Source organism: Equus przewalskii, chromosome X (genome assembly GCF_037783145.1).
Source record: "Equus przewalskii isolate Varuska chromosome X, EquPr2, whole genome shotgun sequence".
NCBI classification, from domain to species: domain Eukaryota; kingdom Metazoa; phylum Chordata; class Mammalia; order Perissodactyla; family Equidae; genus Equus; species Equus przewalskii.
Genome location: NC_091863.1, coordinates 116,422,632 through 116,443,990, shown reverse-complemented (window position 1 = coordinate 116,443,990; position 21,359 = coordinate 116,422,632). Strand labels below are relative to the sequence as shown.

Sequence of the window (21,359 nt, the reverse complement as noted above, 5' to 3'; positions counted from 1 at the left end):
CCATTGAAGTTCTAAATTGTCTTTAAAATCTTGACATTTTTGAAGATACTGAACTGAATTAATGCCATAATGGTAGAGCATATAGTTAATTATATCAGGGATAAGACCTCAAAGGAGCCAGGAGAGAGTCCTGCTCTATTACTCCCTTGTACAGGCCCTGTCTGAAGGGCCAAGAAAATTCCCTCCGCCAATCCTCACTTGGGGAGCCAAAGCAAAACAGAAGGGAAGGCTCCTGCTCAAGAGTCAGGGAGTGATTCCCCACTCAAAATGCCAAAGAAAATTCTTTTTGCTCCAAAGAATCAAAGTAACTCCTTACCATGCTGTAACAGAGATGAGGCCCAGAGCACTGCTTTAAGAATTGAATTCACCAAAGCATTCCCAAATTCACGAACAAGAGAGTCATTCAAAGGATTTGCAAGGTGCCATTAGTTCCCTGTGCAGTGACAACAGGGTTCTGGAAGTGAAGTCCAATCTTGGGTCGAGTCATGGCTATAAAACTGTCAAATAAAACAAATCCAGTCTTAGGTAAAGAGAGACTTTATTCAGAAAGACTGTTGCAATAGCGAGAATGCTTTGACCACAAGATCCATAGGCATCTCAAAATCGAACAGAAAAAGGCTTTTTTAAGTAAGGAGGGATAAGTAGCGCTAGCAGGAACTTTGCTGGTGGGGTGGGAAGCTGTGGGGGTGAGTAGACAGCATGATTGGGGCAGTTTAACAGGAAATGTTTCTCTTGTGAATAGCCTGGGATGAGCTACATCTTAGTGCTTCCTCAAGCCTGAGAGTGAGCCAAAACTTGGGGGTCTGTGGAGCAGAGAGAAGCTAACTAACGTTTGGTCAAACCAGTGGGTTACTTATGAGTAAGTGTGTGAGCACTTGGTCATTACCATTCTGAAAACTCTTTCTGAATTCCCACTTTGCCTCTCTTTTCAAGTTGGTATTGCTCAGGGTTCTCAAGAACATTTAAAAAAATTAGTACTTCAAGAGAGTCAACGCCTCAGAGTAGCCAAGTTTCCAGTGAAACCATGTCCTCAGCTTCTCTGACTTCATTGTTTCCTGGTCAAACTTCAAGGAGATCCAAACCTTTTTCATATGTCACAGACATGTTTACCCAGGGCTATTTCTGCCACTATCTTAGAATAACTACATAGTCATTATTAGTAGCTTTAACTAAGTACAACCATTTTTCTGAGATAACCTCAACTCCCTATGCAGATGCTATCAGTGAAATTTCAGGTGAAATTATAATCATTTCTCAGCAAGGAGATGAGATCATGGTGTCCCAAACTTTTGCTCAGGGTTCAGCCGACTCCTTTCCACATATGGTGACTGTGGCCACTGCAGCCACTATCCCCACAGGAAATGGCACTTTTTTTCCAGGTAGGTCTCATATTGCTAAAAGGAATTGAATATGTCTCAGGATGCGGAGTAAGAAACATCTGGATAAAAGAGTGTTGCTCGCTGATTTGGAACATAATCTCTAATTATACATAGGAGAGGGTTTTTTCTGAGGGAACCAGAGGCAGGAGCCACCTTGTCTACCTGATTCAGGACTATTGGGCATGTCTCTGCCATCTTCACCACCATGGTCCTGTCTGAAGTCTTTTCTCTTGTCCCTGACTGAAAACGCTGACATTCACAAAACTGACTAAACCCTTAGGCTACCCGTATGGAATGAGATAAAGTTTGTTAGCTCCCAGACCCTTGGCCTCTGCCTGGCGCTGGAGGAACTACATTACCCAGAAGGGTCTCCACCGTAAGCATAAGTGTCACTGGGCCAATGAAGAACTGGAGAGGGACGGTCCGTGCATTACGCGCCACTCAAGGGCGGGACTTCTGGCGTTGTGTTCCTGGCGGTTATCTTATCTGTTCTTGGGTTGGTGCACCGGATCAGAGGCTCTGGAGCGCTGTCTCATACCCGACGTGACGGGAGAGAAAGCCTTGTCCTCATCGCACAGAGGCAACTTCGAGGCTCTGCAGCGTCGCCACTCGGTGTCTCCCCGCCCCCTCCCTTATCCCCCGCCGCTCGCTCCGCCCACGGGCTCAGAGGGCGGCGGCTGCGCTGTTGGACCCGGCGCAGGTGGGTGCTGCCATCCCCCGTCGTCACGCGACCCGACCCCCACCTCCGAATCCTAAAGCCCCGAATGAGGGCGCCTGCTCAGGTCACTGAAGCCCAGGCGGCTGTGTCCAGGACAGTGGGGTACTCGTGAGTGGGGTCCCTGTTTCTGACAGCCAGTGAGAAGATATGGGAGAGTTGCAGGCAGAGGGACCAGCAAGTGCAAAGGCTTGGATGTGCGACTGAGTCGGGAGCATGGGGGGAAACCTAGGATCTGTGTGGCGCCTGCAAGGAATGGAGCGTGAGGGGAGGAGCCATACGTGGAATGGCAACCTGAAGAGCTGGACCTTCATTCCTAGGGCGTTACTAGCCATGGGGAGTTGTGAACAGAACAGGGACACAATCTAGGTTAGGATTTTAAGTTTCCCAAAGATGGCTCAGGGGAGACTGGGGGTTGGAGGGAGACCCATGAAGAGGCTGCTGCAATTAAACTCCAGGAGAGTTATAATGGCGTCCAGACCAGAGTGATGGCAGTAGGGGAGGGCAAAATAACCCGATTCCAGATAGAGCTTAAGGATAGAGCCCTCGGGGATGCTGTGACCGAAAGTAGGGAGTGAAGGACTACCCTGAATGTTTTTTGTTTGTTTCTTTTTCATTCTTTCTTTTTTGTTTTGCTGAGCATCTGGGAGAATGGAAGTGGAGATGTTGGGCGGAAGGAGCGGGTTGCTGAGGAAGCTTACAGGTTAGAATTTGGACTGGGTGATTCTGAGATGTTCCAGAAGTGTGTGTGTGTGCGTGTTCCCATGTCACATGTACCGCTGAACATGCAAGTCTGCAGTTCCTGGAGGGGTGTACGCTCAGGATTCCCAAGAGGGCTTTATATCTGGACCAGGGTGTAGCCTGAGGATCATATTTGGGAGAGGGAATCTTAGGGTTGTTATTTCAAATGGGCCTGAAGTGAGAGGGAGGGAAGGGCTGGAAGGCAGGCACAGGGAATGGGCATCCCTGAGGCTGCCTCCAGAGGGGAGAGAGGCCTGTACTGGGTAAGGAGCCAGAGCTGTAGGATGGTGTATGTATCCTGTGGGTTCAGCAGGACCTTGTGTTACTCCCGGTGAGCAAGAGAAGAGTCAGGTGGGTGGAGCAGACCAGGGCAAGGGTGTGTCAGCTCGTCCAGCTCTCCCAGCCCTCGGCAGGAGGGATGAGCCAATGTTCCCATGTGCTTCCCTGAGCAGGTTTGCCTTCAGGAGAGCTGACTGCAGGACGGCAGGCAGGCTGCCTCCCACTGGCCTGCTCAAACCCACCCCCAGATTTACTTATTTATTTCTGAAATAATTGCTTCTTTAAACATTTATCTAAATAAAAACACACAGTAGAAATTTAAAATTCATGGATTTAACTAGTTAAATTTATGCAAATTCTTAGTAATTGTTTGAAAAGTTACTATACCTCTAAACATTTGATTAAAATAAGTATTAAATATCACATTCTCTTAAATGCTTAAAACGTGGGTAAGCCACTCATATTTTCAAAAGCTTGTCACCTTGTTTGCACTGAGAACATTTACAGAAGTGTTAATCCTGTGGACAGTAAAAGCTGATACTCAGCAATTGACATGTACTAAAGTGTTTGACACCAAACTGCCCTATGAAATGGGTACCATCTGCCCATTTGACAAATGAGGACATCGAGGCACAGAGAGATTGAGTCTTTCTGCAAGTCCAAGCAGCTGGCATGAGGCAGCACTGTCATTTGAACCAAGGTGTCCCTTTGAATGTAAACATACACCAGGCCTAGTTAACTCTTAGCAGTTGTTCTCTTTACTCTCATCATAGCCCTGATCGCGGTCAGGACTTGCCTTACTTCTTCATTACTTGTCCACATGGCTCCATCCCTCATTTCATTCCAGGCTCACCCCAGTGTCTCCTCCTCCCAGAAGCCTTCCTTGGGTGCCCATGGAAAACTGCCCTCAATCTCTCTTGTCTCCTCACTCTTATTTTGTTGTCTTCAGGATTCTCTTGATCATTTATTTCGCTCCTTTGGATGATCTGTCTCCAAGCCTGGAACGTGAACTCCTGTTCGTTCTCTATTCCCAGGCCTAGAGAGCAGTGCTGGTCTGTAACAGGTCTCTGTAAATGAGTAAATGATCCTCTCCACCACAGGCTCCCATCACTCTTAGAATAAACCCAACCTCCCTACCAAGCCTTGCAAGGTCCCATCCCATCTGTCCAGGAGGACCATCTCTGACCTTGTCTCCTATTCTTCCCTTGCTCACTGCCATCCAGCCATGCCAGCCTGAAAGTGCCAGCCTCTTTCCCACTTCCCAACCTTTGCCTTCAGAGTCCTCTCTGACTGGTACACTCACTACATCTCTCCTTGGCTGCCCTTTCACATCTTTCCAGGCTCTGCTCACACGTCACCTCTTTGAAGAGGCCTTTCTTTCCTGGCAGTTCTAGCTAAAACAGCCCCTGTTCCTGCCTGCCCTCATTTTGGCATTTTTGTGCCAGGAATTTGGCACATTTATAAAAGCAAAGATGCAGGCTGGATTGAGCTTTTCCAGATTGCTGAGGGAGTAAATAGGAAAAATACTAATAACAAAACGCCGTAAGTGTTGGCCTTCACTGAGCCCTTGATATGCACAGAGGTCCAGTTATTATGTACCGCCTCATTTAACTCTCACCTGCTTGCAATTAAATTCTATTATTATACTTACTTCATAGAAGGAGACTTGAGGCTCAGAGAAGTTAAGTTACCTATCCAAGGTCACACAGCTCTTAAGTAGCAGAAACTCAAACCCAGTATGTCACCCACCAGAGCTTCTACTCTTAACCATGATGACACCCACGGTGGGCTGGCAAGGCCTGGGAGTGACACCTAAAGTCAACTTTGCAGAGGGGGTTTAGGCTTAGGACTGAGGAGACCATAGCGGGCATTCCAGGCAGAGGAAACCACATGGGGAAAGGCAGGGATATAGATTGTTCCAGGAGGCATGAGAGGGCCTGTGGTTGCTGAGGGCCCCTCCATCTGCAGAGACAGGTCCTGGAGGGCAAGACTGAGATTGTTGGCTGGACGTTCATCCCACCTGCACTGTGGTGATGGAGGAGTATGGGGGTATGCACACAGAGCCTGAACCACAGGGACCTGGGTACCCGTCACGGCTTCTTAGACCTGTGACTCTGCTTGACTTGGCCTGAGCCTCAGCACAGTGACAGTAACATGGAAATGACAATAGTGTTGCCCTCAAGGGCTGTGGGAGGATTGATACAAGTATCAAAAACACACTGAGCACAGACATGTGCTAGATCTTCCAGTGTTTGCTTATGAACATTTCCTCCTTCATTCTCACAACAGCCTGCTGAAGTGGGAACTGTGAGTGTCTTGTTGCAGAAATCACTGCTCAGAGAAATGAAGTGACATCCCCAAGGTCGCACAGCTGGCAAGTGTCAGATTGAAGAAGCTGGATCCAGACCTAGGAGTCTGGCTTCAGTGCTGGGGACATTTAATCACTTTAATATGGCATGTAAAGTGCTCAGCATGGAGCCAGGCACACAGTGAGGACCGGTAAGACTCAGCAGCTGCTGCTATTTACGCTGCTACCAGTATTGGTGTTATGATTGTTAACATTATTTCCTCCTTCCTCTGATGTCCTCAAGTGCTTACTGTCTGCTCCTCTCAGGACATGGGGACTTGTCATTGTCTTGTGTCATTCTCCAATAGCTTCCCCTGTAGAAGACTTTTCCCTCTGCCATGATTGCATTCTGTGCAATGGCAGCATCCACCTCCCCCTTAGGCCCAGCACAGAGCTAGGCCCTCAGGAGGTGCATAGTGATTTGGATCTTGGGACCCTCTGGATCTTTTTCAGTGACTGAGTCCCATCCTGTAGCCACAAGGCCAACACCCCTGCCTCTCCTTGACTTTCTATGGATTGGTGACCTTTGAGGATGTGCCATGACCTTCACTCAGAGGTCCTGGCCCAGAGGACCGAGCCCAAAGGGCCCTGTACCAGGAGGTAATGCTGCAGACCTGGACGCCCTGCTCTCTCTGGGCAGGTCCTCACCTATGCCCCCTTAGGGCGTCTGCAGCCTCCTTCATTCTTCCCTCACATGCCAGGCCTGGCTAGCCCAGAAGCATGGGGATCTGCCCTCCCTCCTCCCCACAGCTCTTGCCTTGTTTATGTCTCCCATTCTGCCTGCTCTTCCTATGTCTCTACCAGGGATTGCTGGCGCTAGAATCAGAGTCCCCTTCAAAACAGTTTGAAACAAAGGGAAAATTTATTAGCAGGGAACAGGGATATATTGCAGAAGTCAAGGGCAAAATGTCCAGCTGGGCCACGTGAGACACTTAAATCAAGAACTGAAGGGACCCACGATATGTCCTGGCCTTGCGGTCCCTTGTGATGGCTTCTCTCTTTGTGTCTGTTCATGCCACTCTCTGCCAATTGGCTCTTTCTGCTTCAGCGAGTTTTAGGCTGGAATTGACTGCCCCAGTTCTCTTTCTAAGGCCTGCAGATTCCTTGCCTCTACTTTTCTCTGCAGGTTTTCCATCTTTACTCAACCTCTCTCTGCAGTTGGACTTTCCTGTGTGGGTGTCCTTGAGGCAGGAAATGGCCACCTGAGCCTGCATTTCCCTTGACTTCTCACCCCAGTGCCCATAACAGGCTGGCCCCAGTCTGAGACCCTTATCCCAGATTTCCACAAGAGGGAAGCTGGCTGGCCCAGCATGGTGGATGGGGGGTCCCTACAGCCCACACAGCAGGAACCCTTGGAGATGAGCTGTTCTCCAAGGAGGAGGATGAGTCAGACAGGTACCCAGAAGACATTTACCATCACTGTTACTCGATATCTTTCAAAAGAAAACACAGTTGCAGTTAAAAGTTAAAAGCTCAGTTGTTGCCAGCTGCCAACAGGTCATCCCTTGTTTTCTGAACATGGGCAAAGATCCTCCATTGATATGGAAGATGATTGTAGAGGGAGCATAGACACATCGCCAAATGGCATTGACGGACAACCTGAGAAAGTGGTTCCTATTTCCCCTTCCCTTGTGGGTCAATATAAAGAGAAGCGACTACCATGCCGTCAGTGCTGACCACATATCAAGCCTGCTCTGGGTGCTGTCCATGCTCCACTCATTTCATTGTCCTGGCATCTCAGTCCTGGGCAATGAAGGAAAATTCGGCCAATGCAGTGAGTCTTAATTTAGAAGATGGCCCTTGATTTTGAGATCATGTCCTCTGCATTCCTCGGTTTTAAAAGTCCTTTCTTTTGTGAAATATTGCTGAGAGTAGGTGATCCATGATGTCTGAATAAATGTCCTTAATTGACCAAATAACTGTGTGGGTGTCCCAGGTTTTATTTTTTACCGGTTCATGAAATGCCCGAGTCTGGAAATCACCATGTTATCCACTCTCACTGGCCCCTATTTTCGAGGAGTAAATCCTCCCACTCACCTCCCTTCATCTCCACAGCCCACTTTCTCCAAGGCTGCTGGCCTGGCACTGAGTTCTGAGAGGTTTCCTCCTTCGTGTAGTACTCAGGACCTCAGGATCTGGAGCCAGACTGCCTGGGGTCAAATTCCAGCTCTGTTACTCATGAACTCTGTGACCCTGGGCAAGGTACTTAACCTCTCTGTGCCTCAGGTTCCTCACTGGTAAGATGGGGTAATATAGTATCTAATTCACAGGGCTGTTGCCAGGGCAAATAGATTAATGTATGCGAAAGCTTGGAACAGAGCATTCTGCTCACTGACTGTGTGGGTCACCAATTATGATCCCTACTGTGATCATGATTGATTATGATTGATATTGTCATCAGCGTCATCATCATCATCATCATGCCTGGACCTGGCACCTTCTGGACTCCTGTCATGTGGCTCTGTGGATAAACATCACAGACACCAGAAACATACCTGGGCTCCAGTCTTGGCTTGGCCACTGTCACCATTTCCAGGTGTGCCCTATGACAAATCAGTTTATGTCCTGAGCTTCAGTGCCTTCATTGACAAAATGGGGCCTATCACAACACCTGCTTCCTGAGGATGCTCTGAGAAAAACCAGAAATAGAATTATTTAGTACAGGGCCTACAGCAGGAAGGACGGACGGTGTAATCCATTGCTGAGGAGCTAAGCGAGCCTTGGATCAATGAAGACCTATACCATGTTGTGGAGTGATGGGACTCAATATGTTAATTATGTCACTTCTTCTCCAGATTAGTCCATACACTTAAGTGAAGTTTATGAATGCATTTAAATTGCTTGGCTCAGTTCCTGAGTCTTGGTAACACCCCATAATGTTAGTTTTGGTGTTGTTGCTGGGATTAAAATTCCCATGTCAGCATGGCAAATTAAGCACCTGTACTCGGGAGTCTCAGTGCAAATCTTGGCACTGCCACTTAACTAGCTGTGAGACGTGGAGCGTGTTATTGAACCTGTCTAGGCCTCAGTCTCTTCCTCTGTGAGAGGGACAGTAGTAGTACTGGCCCAATTGTATTATTATGTGGATTAAAATAGATTCATATTTGTAAAGCTCTTCGGAAAGAACTGGGCACATAGCAAGCACTGGCTACATTTGTGTTAAATAAAGTAAATGAATATACTCCACATCTTCCCACCCAACCTCTGGTCATCCATTTACCAAGGAATTGGTCTGAATAGGAAGTGAACAGAAACCTGAGGGCTCCCTTGTCCCAGATGGCCAAATGGCTCCCTCTGGCTGGGCTCCCCTGGCCTCAGCGCCAAGCCGTCTCTCCCAGGGGGTCAGCGTGGTGGGCTCCACCCCTTCCCTGGCATAATGGGGTGTGTGCCAGCATTTCTAGTCCTTCCTCACTGAGGGGAGATAGCCCTCACCCTCATGCTTTCCTGAATCCCTGTGACTCCGGCCTGGAAAACCTGGGCAGTTAGTGGAGGTTGGACACATGGACACAGGCCACCCTTTGCCACCCATCAGTCATGGGACCTCTGTTAAGTTCTCTCTCTCACCTCTGAGCCTCAGTTTCCTCATCTATAAAATGGAATGATAAAAGTACCCCTTGGGGTTTAGGTGAGGATTACATGAAAATGTTCTTGTAAAGCACCTTACACTAGGCCTGTTTTAAGACAAGCACCCAGTGTAAGATAATGCAAACACCTGGCTGATCACCCTATTGGGGCTTAGTCCCCTTTCCACCTTCCCTAACCCTCTCCCTGGTTTTATGTGCTTCCATAGCTCTCAACGCTTTCAAATAGACTTTAAAATTCACTAGCCTGTTTATTGCCTTTCTCCTCAATAGAATGTACATTCTACAAAGCCAGGACCTTGTCTGATTTGTTCACTGCTGAAACACCAGCACCTAGAACAGTGTCGGAAACGTAGTGAGCTCTCATGAACACTTTGATGAATGAATAAATGAGTGGTCTGTGAGTCCTGTGTCATCTTACTGCTCTAAAGAGTCCTTGTGACCTCCACCCCCAGCATTGATCAGCGTGTATTTGGCTGCATGCGATAGAAGACCAGCTCAAACAGGCTTCCCCCTCAAGGACTTTCACTATCTCACCTGGCCAGGAGCCTTAGGGGGCAGCACCCTTGTTGGTAGTGCCATCAAGGATGTAAAGATTATTGCTGGTCCAGGTGTCTGTCTTTCAGGCTGGCTCCCTAACCGGGGTCACAGGATGACTGGTGCAGTACCCACCCCCACGAGCTACCCCTCTCCCCCGGCCCCAGAGAAAATGCTTTCTCTTTAGCATGATTGTCCTGCCTAGGTCATCTGCCTACTGCAGATTTCTGACTATTGTGGGATGCCTTTTGCCAATTGATTTAGACCCGTGCTTTTCGGTCCTCTCTGTCTCCTCAGGCTGCAGTGCCCCCCGCCTTATTCTATCTGGAAACTCCTACTTCCCCATCAGGATTCAGCTCTGGGACACCTCCTCTGGGAAGCCTCCCCTGATCTCCTTCTCACTCCCCACTGGGCCTTCATAGGCACTACTGCCCTGTGCTCTCATCACAACATTAGTCATCCTTTGTTGGATCTAAAACAGACACACTCAGTGTCATCGTTACTCTGCCCACTCACCCCCACTCTGTACCACGACAAGCCATTTCCACTCCACTCCCTCTGTCCCGTCTGAGCCTCCTTCCTGGATTTCCTTTTAAAGGTGTCAAGAGTCCAAGGGTCAGAAAAAAAGAAATGATAAACATAGGTTTCAGAAATGCCAGAACACAGCAGGTGCAGAGACACTATTTTCATCTTCTTTTCTCTCCTGAAGTGTTAATTTTGCTTCCTCTCTGTCTGTATCCTAATAGCCTCCTTTTATGTACAAGATTCCCTTCAAGTGACTGAGCAAAACCTGGCACCGCAGAGCCTAGCACTTCTCAGCTGTCCGTGCCTTAGGGAGCCTTACTCCAGGGACGACTGACTCAGGGAGCCTCCAGGGGGTTGAGTGAGCCAGGGATCAGCAGGCGAGGACCTTCAGAAATGCAGGAGAGGTGCCTGAGACCATGGCCACTCCTCCAGAAGAAGACTTTCCCTAGGGAAATGAGCCTTGAAAGCCATAGTTTGGGGACAGCTGGTAGTATGCACTCAAGGGGTTCACAGCAGCAATTCTCTCCAGGAGATACTGCCTATGAACGGGGTCCATCCGAACAGGTAAAGACACCAGGCTTCATCCAGGGAGGAATTCTACATATGCAAGGATTGCAGGGAAGGGTTTAAGGAATTTCATCCTTGTTTGACCTCTGCAGAGTCATGCTGCAAAGAAGCCCTGTGAGTCTAGAAAGTGCCGTAAAGAGTTCAGCGAGAGAGCACATTTCATTTGACATTATCATCCCTGCTAGGAAGAAGCCCAATGAGAGAAGTGAATGTGGAAAGGCCTTCACATGCCACTCTGCTTTTGTTTAGCATAAGATAATGCACACTAGAGAAAAACCCTTTGAGTGCAGCAACGCAGGAGTGCCCTGTGACAGCTCTTCCTTAACTTGACACATGAGGAAGCATAATGGGAAGCCCTGTGAGAGCACTGAGTGTGTGGCAGCCTTCATTCATGGGTCACACGTCACGTGGCACCAGCACCTTCACATTGGAGAGAAGCCCTATGTGTGCACTGAGTGTAGGAAAGCCATTTGCCAGAACAGATCCCTCATCCAGCACTACATCATTCACAGTGGGGACAAGCCATACAAGTGTATCAAGTGTCAAAAGGCCTCCCAGTGCAGATCACACTTCGTGCACCACTTGTGGATTCACACTGGGGATAAACCCTATGAGTACAAAGAATGTGGGCAAGCCTTCACTCAATGCTTCCATTTTCTCTTGCATAACAGAACTCACACTTTGAGTACAAGGAATGTGGGGAGCCTTTTGCCATAGCTCTTCCTTAATACAGCACCTGAGGACTCACACTGGTGAGAAGCCTTAGGAATGCAATGTGTTAGGAAGCATTTGGCTGCAGCTCAGTCCTCGCTGAGCACCAAAGGATTTGTGCTGGGGAGTATGCCTGTAAGAGATGTGGGAAGGCCTTTTGCTAGTGCGCCACCTTACTCACCATTAGATAACTCACACTAAGGGGAGACCTTTTGAATGTAACTGCTGTGGGAAGATTTGGCCTGAGGGATCATCTTACTTGGCATCTCAAAATTCATACTGAAGAGAAACTCCTTTAAGTATCATTGCTATGACACAACTTTTTGTGACAGATCATTGCTTACTTTTCTTTTGGAGTCATATTAGAAAATGCCCCAGCCTAGAGCCTTACTAGATACCTGAGAATTCATCCAGGAGGGAAACCTAGTGGTTATTGTGAATTTAGGAAACTTTCATAGTTTGACCTTTAGTTTGTACTGGAAAGCTCTCTTTAGAATATTAAACAACAAAGGAGGAAGAAAGGGGGATGATAAAGAAATGCATGCATGACTTCCTTCTGACTCCTCTGCCATGCCTTTGAGGATTTATCATTGGTTATTTTTTTGAGAGGGTGTGGCAGGCAAATAATTGCCCCCAGCAATGTGCATGTCTTAATCCCTGGAACCTGGGAATAGTTATGTTACATGGCAAAGGAGGATCAAGGTTGCAGATGGAAGTAAGGCTGACCATAAAATAGGGAGGTTCTCCTGGATTATCTAGGTGGGCCCAATGTCATCACAAGGGACCTTAAAAATCGAAGTGAGAGCCACAAGAGTCAATGTCAGTGATGCCATTTAAGAAAGACTCGACTGGCCATTGCTGACTCTGAAGATACAGAAAGGGGGACGTGAGCCAAGGAATGCAGGCAGCTTCGAGAAGCCAGAAAAGGCAAGAAAACATTCTCCCCTACAATCTTTAGAAAGGAATGCAGCCCTGCTGACACCTTGGTTTTAGCCCTGTGATACCCGTGTTGGACTTTTGACCTACAGAACTATATGATAATAAATGTGTTGTTTTAAGCCCCTAAGGATGTGGTAGTTTGTGATAGCAACAATTGGAAACTACTATAGAGGGTAGGAAGCGCGGGTGGTTGGGAGGTGAAAGGGCCTTTGGCCCTTGATTTGCCTTTTATAGACGTTCACTGCCATCCAGTGTCAGGTGTTAGCTGAAGGCAGCTCTACAAACGTTTATTGAAAGCCTTCTTTCTTCCAAAACATTGTCTCTCCCCTTGAGGAGCAGAAGTCTTTGTAAGAAATATGAAGGCTTGACTTATGCAGTATTTGAAACTTACAAGAAATCAGAACACTGACTATAGTGTCTCATGCAGTTATTTCATTATAGCTGTGGAGATAAGGATCATATCCAAATGACCACATTTTACTGCACCACGTAAAACTGTTCAGGGCTCTGATTGAAGAAAAACCAAAACTTTCTTTATGTGGTTTTGAATGCCCAGCACTGTCACTTTCTTTTGACCCTGGTCCATTTGTTTGTTTAGTCTTCATTTTCTGTGTGGAATGGGGATGATCGTGTAGTTGTGTGGGCTTCCCTGCTGAGGGAAGGCCCCTAATTATTTCCTCTGACAAATGTTTCTCAGTCTCCCTAATTCTCTGAGGAGGGGCTCCTCTGTGCCCACCTCAGCAGTTATTTAGGGGTGGAATTAGAACTAAAACAAAATAACACACACATGATTGACTCAGAGAAATAAACATGGAGAAGAAATCTCATTATTTAATTTGATAAAAGATTCTGTGAAGTGTTGCTGTAAAGTGACGTGACTAGAATTTTTACAGGCATACCATGCAGGTCCGTGTGGAATTCGCAGCTGGCGCCGTGGGCTTATTCCCATGCTGCTGTCGCTGACAAAGTGCTTTGGAATTCCTCCCTTGTGATTATCTTGAGGCTAGTTTTCAGACCACATGAGATACTCACTCTTACCTCAGGTTAAAAAGTTTAGTGTATTGAAAGGTCTAAGAGTAATCATGTCCTCACCTTGAGCCCTCTTCAGAGCCCTCTCGATGACCACATGCCAGTTTGATGTCATTACCACAGTGGACACGTGCCGTTATTGTGGTACTCGAGCCACACGTCATCTTGTCTATATATTTATCATTTTGTAAAGATGAGATGCAGAGTTTTCCAGTCTTTGGGAAAGAGCAGTGCCTCGTTAGGACCCTGCCCTGCCCATCGTCCCTCAGGAGAGCCTCTGTGCTGTGGCTGTGGCTGTGTTTGTAGCAGACATTCTGGGTGTGGGAGAGTTGGAGGGTCTTTCTCCTGAAACCTCATTCTCAGCAGAGGATCCTTTCCAGGGAGGAGCCTATTCAGAGCTTCCTGTGGCCTCCCAGCTCCCAGCTCACGTGAGTCTGGGGAGGAAGAACATCCCTTGCTTCTCCTGAGCACTCACTGCTGATGCGGGGTCTGTGAGAAGAGGAGTCGAAAGAAAGATTTCTTAGACTCTTAAGATCTGGCAGTAGTGCTCTTTTATTTAGAGAATAGTGTGGAATAGCATGGGGACAGGACCCATGGGCAGTCGGGCTGCTGCTGCTGCGTGGGGACAGGGCCCACGGGCAGGAGGAGCCGCTGCTGCTGCTTCTGCTGCAAAGTTGGGTGGAGAGTAAGGCTAAATTTAAGGCGTAGGTATGTGAGCCATCTCTTTACAAGACAAAAAAAAAGTTAAAATGGTACCAGTGCCGGTAGGGTCCGGCCATTGGGCAGTCCCACAACTTGTAGATAAGAATCAAACCGGATTGAGTAAATGGCAGAAGTCACCGCTTAAATATTATCCTCAGCTAAAGACAAAAGAGGATTTTGGGGGGGGGGGGTGGTCAGTTACATGAGGTTGCCAGACAGTAAACAACTTAAGTCCTTGCCTTCCCCATTAAGAGTTTCCAGAGATAAGGCCATCCCCCCTTCCTCCTGGGGCAGAGAGGGAGGCATGGAGATTTCCTTCACAAATGCAACTGTCTCTGATCAAAGGGCAAGCAAATTCCACTCCTCGGAGCCTGCTTCTCATCTGAAGTTTTAAAATTAACCAGCCTAAAATCCTCATCAACTGCTATATCCTATTCTAGAAAAAACATCACGCAGGACTCTGGACTACCTACCCTTCTGAAATGATTGCGGGGGTAACATACAGTAAGAAGGTGGATCTGGCATGCAGGTGCTGTGCTATGAGCTGCTAGGGGGAAAGCTGTCCTTCAGGAACACCGCACACAGTGAGACCTACAGACATACATCCGAGAGGATGGGCACACCTGAGGCATCTATGGTGGAGCTACTCTATGACGGTTGCTGGGCTTGAGCTGTCTGGATGTAACCAGAGGGAGCCTATATGGTCATGAGCAGGGGTCTGAATGGATTCAGGGAATACGGAGGCGCTGATAGAAGGAAACTATCAGACTTGCTTTCTTCTTCCTGAGGTGAGGCCTCATCAGTAGCTCTTTCATTTCCTCCAGCAGTGCTTTCCTGAGCCCAGAATATGACCTCAAAATTGCTCAGAACCAAGCCTTTAGAGCAGCGGTACTGGCTGAGGGCTGGGACATCCCTGAGCCCAGGATCATTTCAGGAGGGTGCTAGCCCCCAGACTCAGACAGCCTCCTGAGCTCTCCCTGCCCTGTTCCTTTGTATTTATGCAGGGAGCTGTCTTGGCTTTGCTATCTCATCTGTTTAATGAAAACTGTTGAATAAAAGTGTTTGCATTTTGTATTGGTGCATGCAGCTGTGTGTTTGCATCCCCAGGGAGAGTCACTGCTTATAGAGGACGCGCTTTCCTGTGAGGATTAGAGATGGTCGTTCATCCTGGTTCCGAAGCCGGCTCCCTCTACTGCTCTCCTTAACACCATGGATAATTTTCAGCAGAGAAATTGTATTGTTCATTAGTTATGGGCCTTACGATGCCAACTGAGAAATATCCTGATATCAACCATGTTAAAACCTTGTACAGTCTCTATTTCCAGTTTCACAAGTCAACATTCATCCCTGGAACACCCCAAGTGTATTTTATTTATTGTTTTGTCTCTTCTTCCTACCAGGTGTTTCCTAAGGCCCGAGGGGCTGCTGGCCAAGGTCATATCTGGCTTGTCACTCTGCAGTCAACTGTGACAAAAGTTTTAGGTTGACACTTGTCCTTTCTAATGTCATCCTTAATATGTTTCTCTCCCTTTCCTATTTGCTCTCCCACGGACACAGGGCACCCTGCATCTCCTGACATTGTCAGACTTCATTTAATTCCCTCCTCATTAAAAAATGCCCAGCCCCCTTGTAGCCCATGCTATCAGGCTATAACTCCTGCTCCCACTTCTTAAGTCATTACCAACATCTTGCTCAAATTTCCTCCTTCATTGGAGGCCTGGACTCTTGGCTCATGGCCTCTCCCTCCTACCCTATTCCTGTTACCATCCACCATGACTTAAGCATCTATGATGGGTGATCCAACCGAAGCTCCATAACCTCAGTTCCTCACCATCTTTACTTCCATTGATCTTTTCTAACATTCCACTGCCAAGACTCCCATGGTTACAGTCTGGGCATTGTCATCATGAGTGATGGTTCTACTTCTAAAACATGCTTCCTTCTCTCATTAACTTCACTTACCTGTCCACACTCTTAGCCTTGTGCCCCCACAATCTCAGATATTTTATAATCTAGACTTCCAATCCACTGACACCATTATATTGTTATTTTTGGTGACCTCCTTCTCGCTATAGAAATCTTAGGTTCCGTGTTTTGTGTTTTTTTTGAGGAAGATTAGCCCTGAGCTAACTGCTGCCAATCCTCCTCTTTTTGCTGAGGAAGCCTAGCCCTGAGCTAACATCCGTGCCCATCTTCCTCTGCTTTATATGTGGGATGCCTGCCACAGCATGGCTTGCCATGTGGTGCCATGTCCACATCTGGGATCCGAACTGGGGAACCCCAGGCCGCCGAAGTGGAACATGCGAACTTAACCACTGCACCACCGGGCCAGCCCCAGATTCCATGTTTTGATATTATTGCACATCCCTTGAAAACGTGCTCAAGATCCACATTGTTCAAAATGGTAGACACATGTCACTACTGAGCAATTGAAATGTGGCTAGTGTGTCTGAGGAACTTAATTTTTAATTTTTTTGACAAATATATGTTGTATATGTTTAAGGTGCACAACGTGATGATTTAATATATGTATACACTGTGAAATGACTATCACAATAAAATTAGTGAATACAGCCATCACAAAACATAGTTACATTTTATTTTTTTGGTGTGGTGAAAACACTTAGTTATCTATTCTCTTAGCAAATTTCAAGTATACAATACCGTATAAATTAAATATAGTTACCATGCATATTAGATCCCCAGAACTTGCTCATCTTAGAACTGAAAGTTTGTTCCATTTGACCAATATCTCACCATTTTCCCCAACCCCTAGCCCCTGGTAAACACTGTTCCATTCTCTGGTTCTATGATCTAGACTTTTTAAAATTCCAACATATAAGTGAGATCATACAGTATTTTTTTTTTCTCTGTCTGGCTTACTTCACTCTTGCATAATGTCCTCCAGTTTCATCCATGTTGTCGCAAATGGCAGGATTTCCTTTTTTTATGGCTGAAAAATATTCCATTGTGTGTATATATATATCTCACATCTTCTTTATCCATTCATCTCTCAACAGACACTTAGATTGTTTCCACATTTTGGCTATTGTGAATTTGTTTCCATATTTTGGCTGCAATGAACGTGGGAGTGCAGATATCTCTTTGAGATTCTGATTTAATTTCCTTTGGATATATACTCAGTAGTGAGATGGCTGTATGGTACGGTAGCTCTATTTTTAATGTCTTGAGGAACTCTGTACTGTTTTTGATAAAGGCTGTACCAATTATATTCCCATCAGCAGTGTACGAGGGTTCCCTTTACTCCACATCCTTGTCAACACTTATCTCTTGTCTTGTTGATAATAGTCATTCTAACAGATCTAAGATCATCTCTCGTTGTGCTTTTGATTTGCATTTCCCTGATGATTAGTGATATTGAACTCCTTTTCATATACCTGTTGGCCATTTGTAAGTATTCTTTGGAAAAATGTCTATTCAAATCCTTTGCTCATTTTTTAATCAGGTTATTTGGGTTTTCTCTTTTGTTTTGCTTTTGAGTTGTAAGAGTTCTTTATATATTTTGGATATTAACCCTTTATCAGATATATGGTTTGCAAATATATTCTCCCATTCTGTATGTTACTCTTTCATTTTTTGAATGTTTCCTTTGCCGTGCAGAAGCTTTTCAGTTTGATGTAGTCCCACTTGTTTATTTTTACTTTCATTGCCTGTGCTTTAGGTGTCATATTAAATAAAAACCATTGTAAAGACCGATGTCAAGGAGCTTTTCCCCTGTTTTCTTCTAGGAGCTTTACAATTTGAGGTTTTATATTTAAATTTTTAATTCATTTTGAGTTAATTTCTGTGGATAGTGTAAGAGAAGGGTCCAATTTTATTCTTTTGCATGTGCCTATCCAGTTTCCCCAACACCATTTATTGAAGAGACTGTTGTTTCTCCATTGTGTATTCGTGGCACCCTTGTCATAGATTAGTTGACTACATATGTGTGGGTTTCTTTTTAGTCTCTCTATTCTGATCTATTGGGTTATTTGTCTGTTTTTATGCCAGTACCATACTGTTTTGATTAGTATAGTTTTGTAATATAGTTTGAAATTGGGAAGTGTGTGGTCTCCAGCTTTGTTCTTCCTTCTCAAGATTGCTTTGGCTACTGGGGGTCTTTTGCGGTTCCATATGAATTTTAGGATTATTTTTTCTATTTCTATGAAAAACGCCCTTGCAATTTTGATAGGAATTACATTGGATCTGTAGATGGCTTTGGGTAGTATGGACATTTTAACAATATTAATTCTTTCAGTCTATGAATACAGGTATCTTTCCATTTATTTGTATATTCTTCAATTTCTTTCATTAATGTCTTATAGTTTTCAGTGTACAGATCTTTTACCTCAATTAAATTTATTCTTATGTATTTTATTCTTTTTGATGCTATTGTAAATAGGATGTGATCTTCAGTTCTTTTTCAGATAGTTTGTTGTTATTGTACAGAAACACAACTGATTTTTTTACATTAATTTTGTGTCCTGCACATTTACTGAATTTGTTTATTCCCCCCAAGAGTTTCTTTGTGGAATATTTGGGATTTTCTATGTATAAGATCATGTCATCTTCAATCAGAGACAGTTTAACTTGTTCCTTTCCAATTTGTATCTCTTTTGTTTCTTTTGCTTGTAAATAGACTATATTTAGATTATACGCCATGATGGATTGGAGTGCCATGGTAATGGCTTCAAGTTCTATACAACTAGTCTCTTCCCAAGCAAAATAAATTGAATGAGAGAACCAAAAACATAGTGTAGTGTAGGCACTCGGATGAAAATCTGGGGACCAGGGCTCTGATTAATTAGCATATATTTCTAAGCAAGAAATTTTACCATTTTGACCTCTCTTTCCCTAGCTATTTAATAAATTGGTAACATGTAATATGTATATTTGGTATACTTTTGAATTCAATTGTGCTTTATATCTTACAGAAAATATACAAATGCTTCTTTATTAAAATTGCTCATTAATAAATACTACTGACCTAATAGGTTATTTTCTAAAGCAAGAATGAAAGAACTCACAAACCTAAGGTCAATTTCATATTTTACTTGCGAATCCTTCTTATCAATCACTACCGACTTTTACCATCACTTAATATAACTACTATCTTCCCTAAACATAATATTTCTTCCAACTCTACCCTTTTCCTTAAAATAGTTTAAACTTTCGCAAGAATAGTTTCAGTTCTGACATATCTGGCTAATTTTCTGTGACAAGCTTTTGTAATTTAAAAGTAGACGTCAAGTGGTCCTAAGGACTGGTCCTGCTGAGGGATGTTACACTTGGGAAATTGTTATTTCATTCACCTAGACTCTCAGGAGTGAGTATGTGTGCGTGTGTGAATTTGGTTAGTTGCTGGTACCTAGTGAGTGGGAAGGCATGGCATGTGTTTAGTCCTCAGAATACTTGAGAAGAATCAGGAGTTTATATAGAACCTCTCTGAGATCAGGATGGGGCAAGATTTTTTGATGGGTGGAATCTCCCTTCTATGTGAATAGTATCATTGGCTCCTGCAAAACCTCCAGTCACCTCAGATATCTTTCTTGGACTCCTTTTCCTAATCACATCACTGTTCTTAGGTGTTGCCTGTGCAAGAGGAATCTTCCCTCTATTGATCAAGAGCTCGGTTTCTCAATCAGTAACAAGCTGCTGAGTTTCTTTCCAAAAGAATTCAGAATTCGGTCGCTGAATTTTAAGCATACCTAATTCTTTATTTCAATTTAGCGAGAGGAAAGAAAAGTACTCATTAGCACTGTGCCTCCTCAGTCAACCCTGTGATCCTCCTCTTACATTCAGAAGGACATTTCCCAGCTGCCTGATTGCATCTCTTAGCCTTAACTCTTTGTCCATTGAAGGTATAGCTTTGATAGTTCAAACGTGCATTGAATAGTTCCTTAGCAACGACTGAACTCACTGGGTTAGGTGCTAAACTGTAATGTGGTAGAGATGTCTCCTGAAAAAAAAAAAAAGCTTTGAATTACACAATCTAAACTTATTGGAGGCTAAATTAAAATATGCCACATTTAATTGGCCTAAGAAGGTTTTTCAAACAGATGGAATGTAGTGTCACTACAGCCTCCAGTAAGCTTAAAGTGGAAAATTCCTCCTTCTTTTCTTCACCTAAACCAAACAAGATTTGCAGTCCAATGTTTCTCTGCTCTGCTTGAAATTGCCTTGCTTGTTTCAGCTCTGCTAGGGAAATGCACACGACAGACATTCCAACACTTAGGAATTCATTGTTAAGGCAGGCAGAATCAGAAAGTCAACAGTGCTCTGAAACTTAGGTAAAAAGCACAATTACTCTGGCAGTTTTGAAGATTTCCCCTTACCTTTGTGGGACCGAGAATTTATTCATGTGGAAAATCAAGTAAAGAAATCTATGGAATTCGTATCCTTCTCTTCAGTAGGTCTTGGTTGTCTTTTCTGTCCTGGAGAACTAAGTTGGAAATCCCAAAAAGGTGGTTATTAAACTTTAATGTGCATAGGCACCATGTTTTCCTTTAAAATGCAGATTCCCAGAAGGCATACTCCAAAGTTCTATTTTTAGTAGGTGTGGTCTAGGGTGTCCGAGAGTCGGCCATTTTAACAAGTGACTTGGTACAGGTCAAAGACAACAGTTTGAGGCAAAGGGAACTAGGCTACGTCCTGAAATCTGGAGGAGGAAGCTGATGCTGATAGGCCCCATCCTGCTACAGATACAGAAATGCGGGATAAGATTTAACAAAAATGTGTTTAATATATAGCTAACTTTAAAAGAAGGGGAAGTACTCTAGTGCCAGAAAAAGAGAGACAAAAACCAGAGAAATTATAAGTAATTTCCATCAAGTTTGTTTAATTCTCATGTTTAATTTAATTCTCACAACAATTCTTCAAGGTACAACCAGTGTGAAGATACCTGCCAGGCAGAACTACCTTGGTGAAACTGAGCTGCAGGGATGTGAGAGAACTTACTTAAGACTATACCGTAAGTTCCACAGCTGTAATTGAAACCAGGAAGTTGGTTACAAATTCAACACTCCTAACCACTCCTAAAATCTCAGATAATAAGAAGCAATGAAGGATCTATTGTTTAGAAAGCAAGGAAGTTATCTGTGGATGACATGATTGTCTACATAGAAAATACTTAAACATCTACAAAATAAATTTGGGGAAGATTTGTCAGCAATTTGTACACACAAGTTCAAGACACCAAAAATGTTTCTATTAAACAAAGTAATAATGATTTAAAAATTCACGGTAGAAACTAAAACTATGGAGCGTGTGATGGATAATTTTATGTCTCGATTTGACTGGGCCACTTG

The 21,359-nt window shown here is 44.8% G+C and overlaps 1 protein-coding gene across 1 annotated transcript in view; it reads left to right on the top strand.

Moving 5' to 3' along the window:
* Positions 1–1,273: 1,273 nt before the first annotated feature.
* Positions 1,274–21,359, top strand: part of LOC139080882 (uncharacterized) — a 47,674-nt gene continuing 27,588 nt past the window's right edge. Inside the window, exons 1-3 of the mRNA XM_070603374.1 lie at positions 1,274–1,379; positions 1,693–2,079; positions 20,933–21,022. Coding sequence (XP_070459475.1) covers positions 1,274–1,379; positions 1,693–2,079; positions 20,933–21,022 — 583 coding nt within the window. The remainder of the gene's footprint in view (positions 1,380–1,692; positions 2,080–20,932; positions 21,023–21,359) is intronic.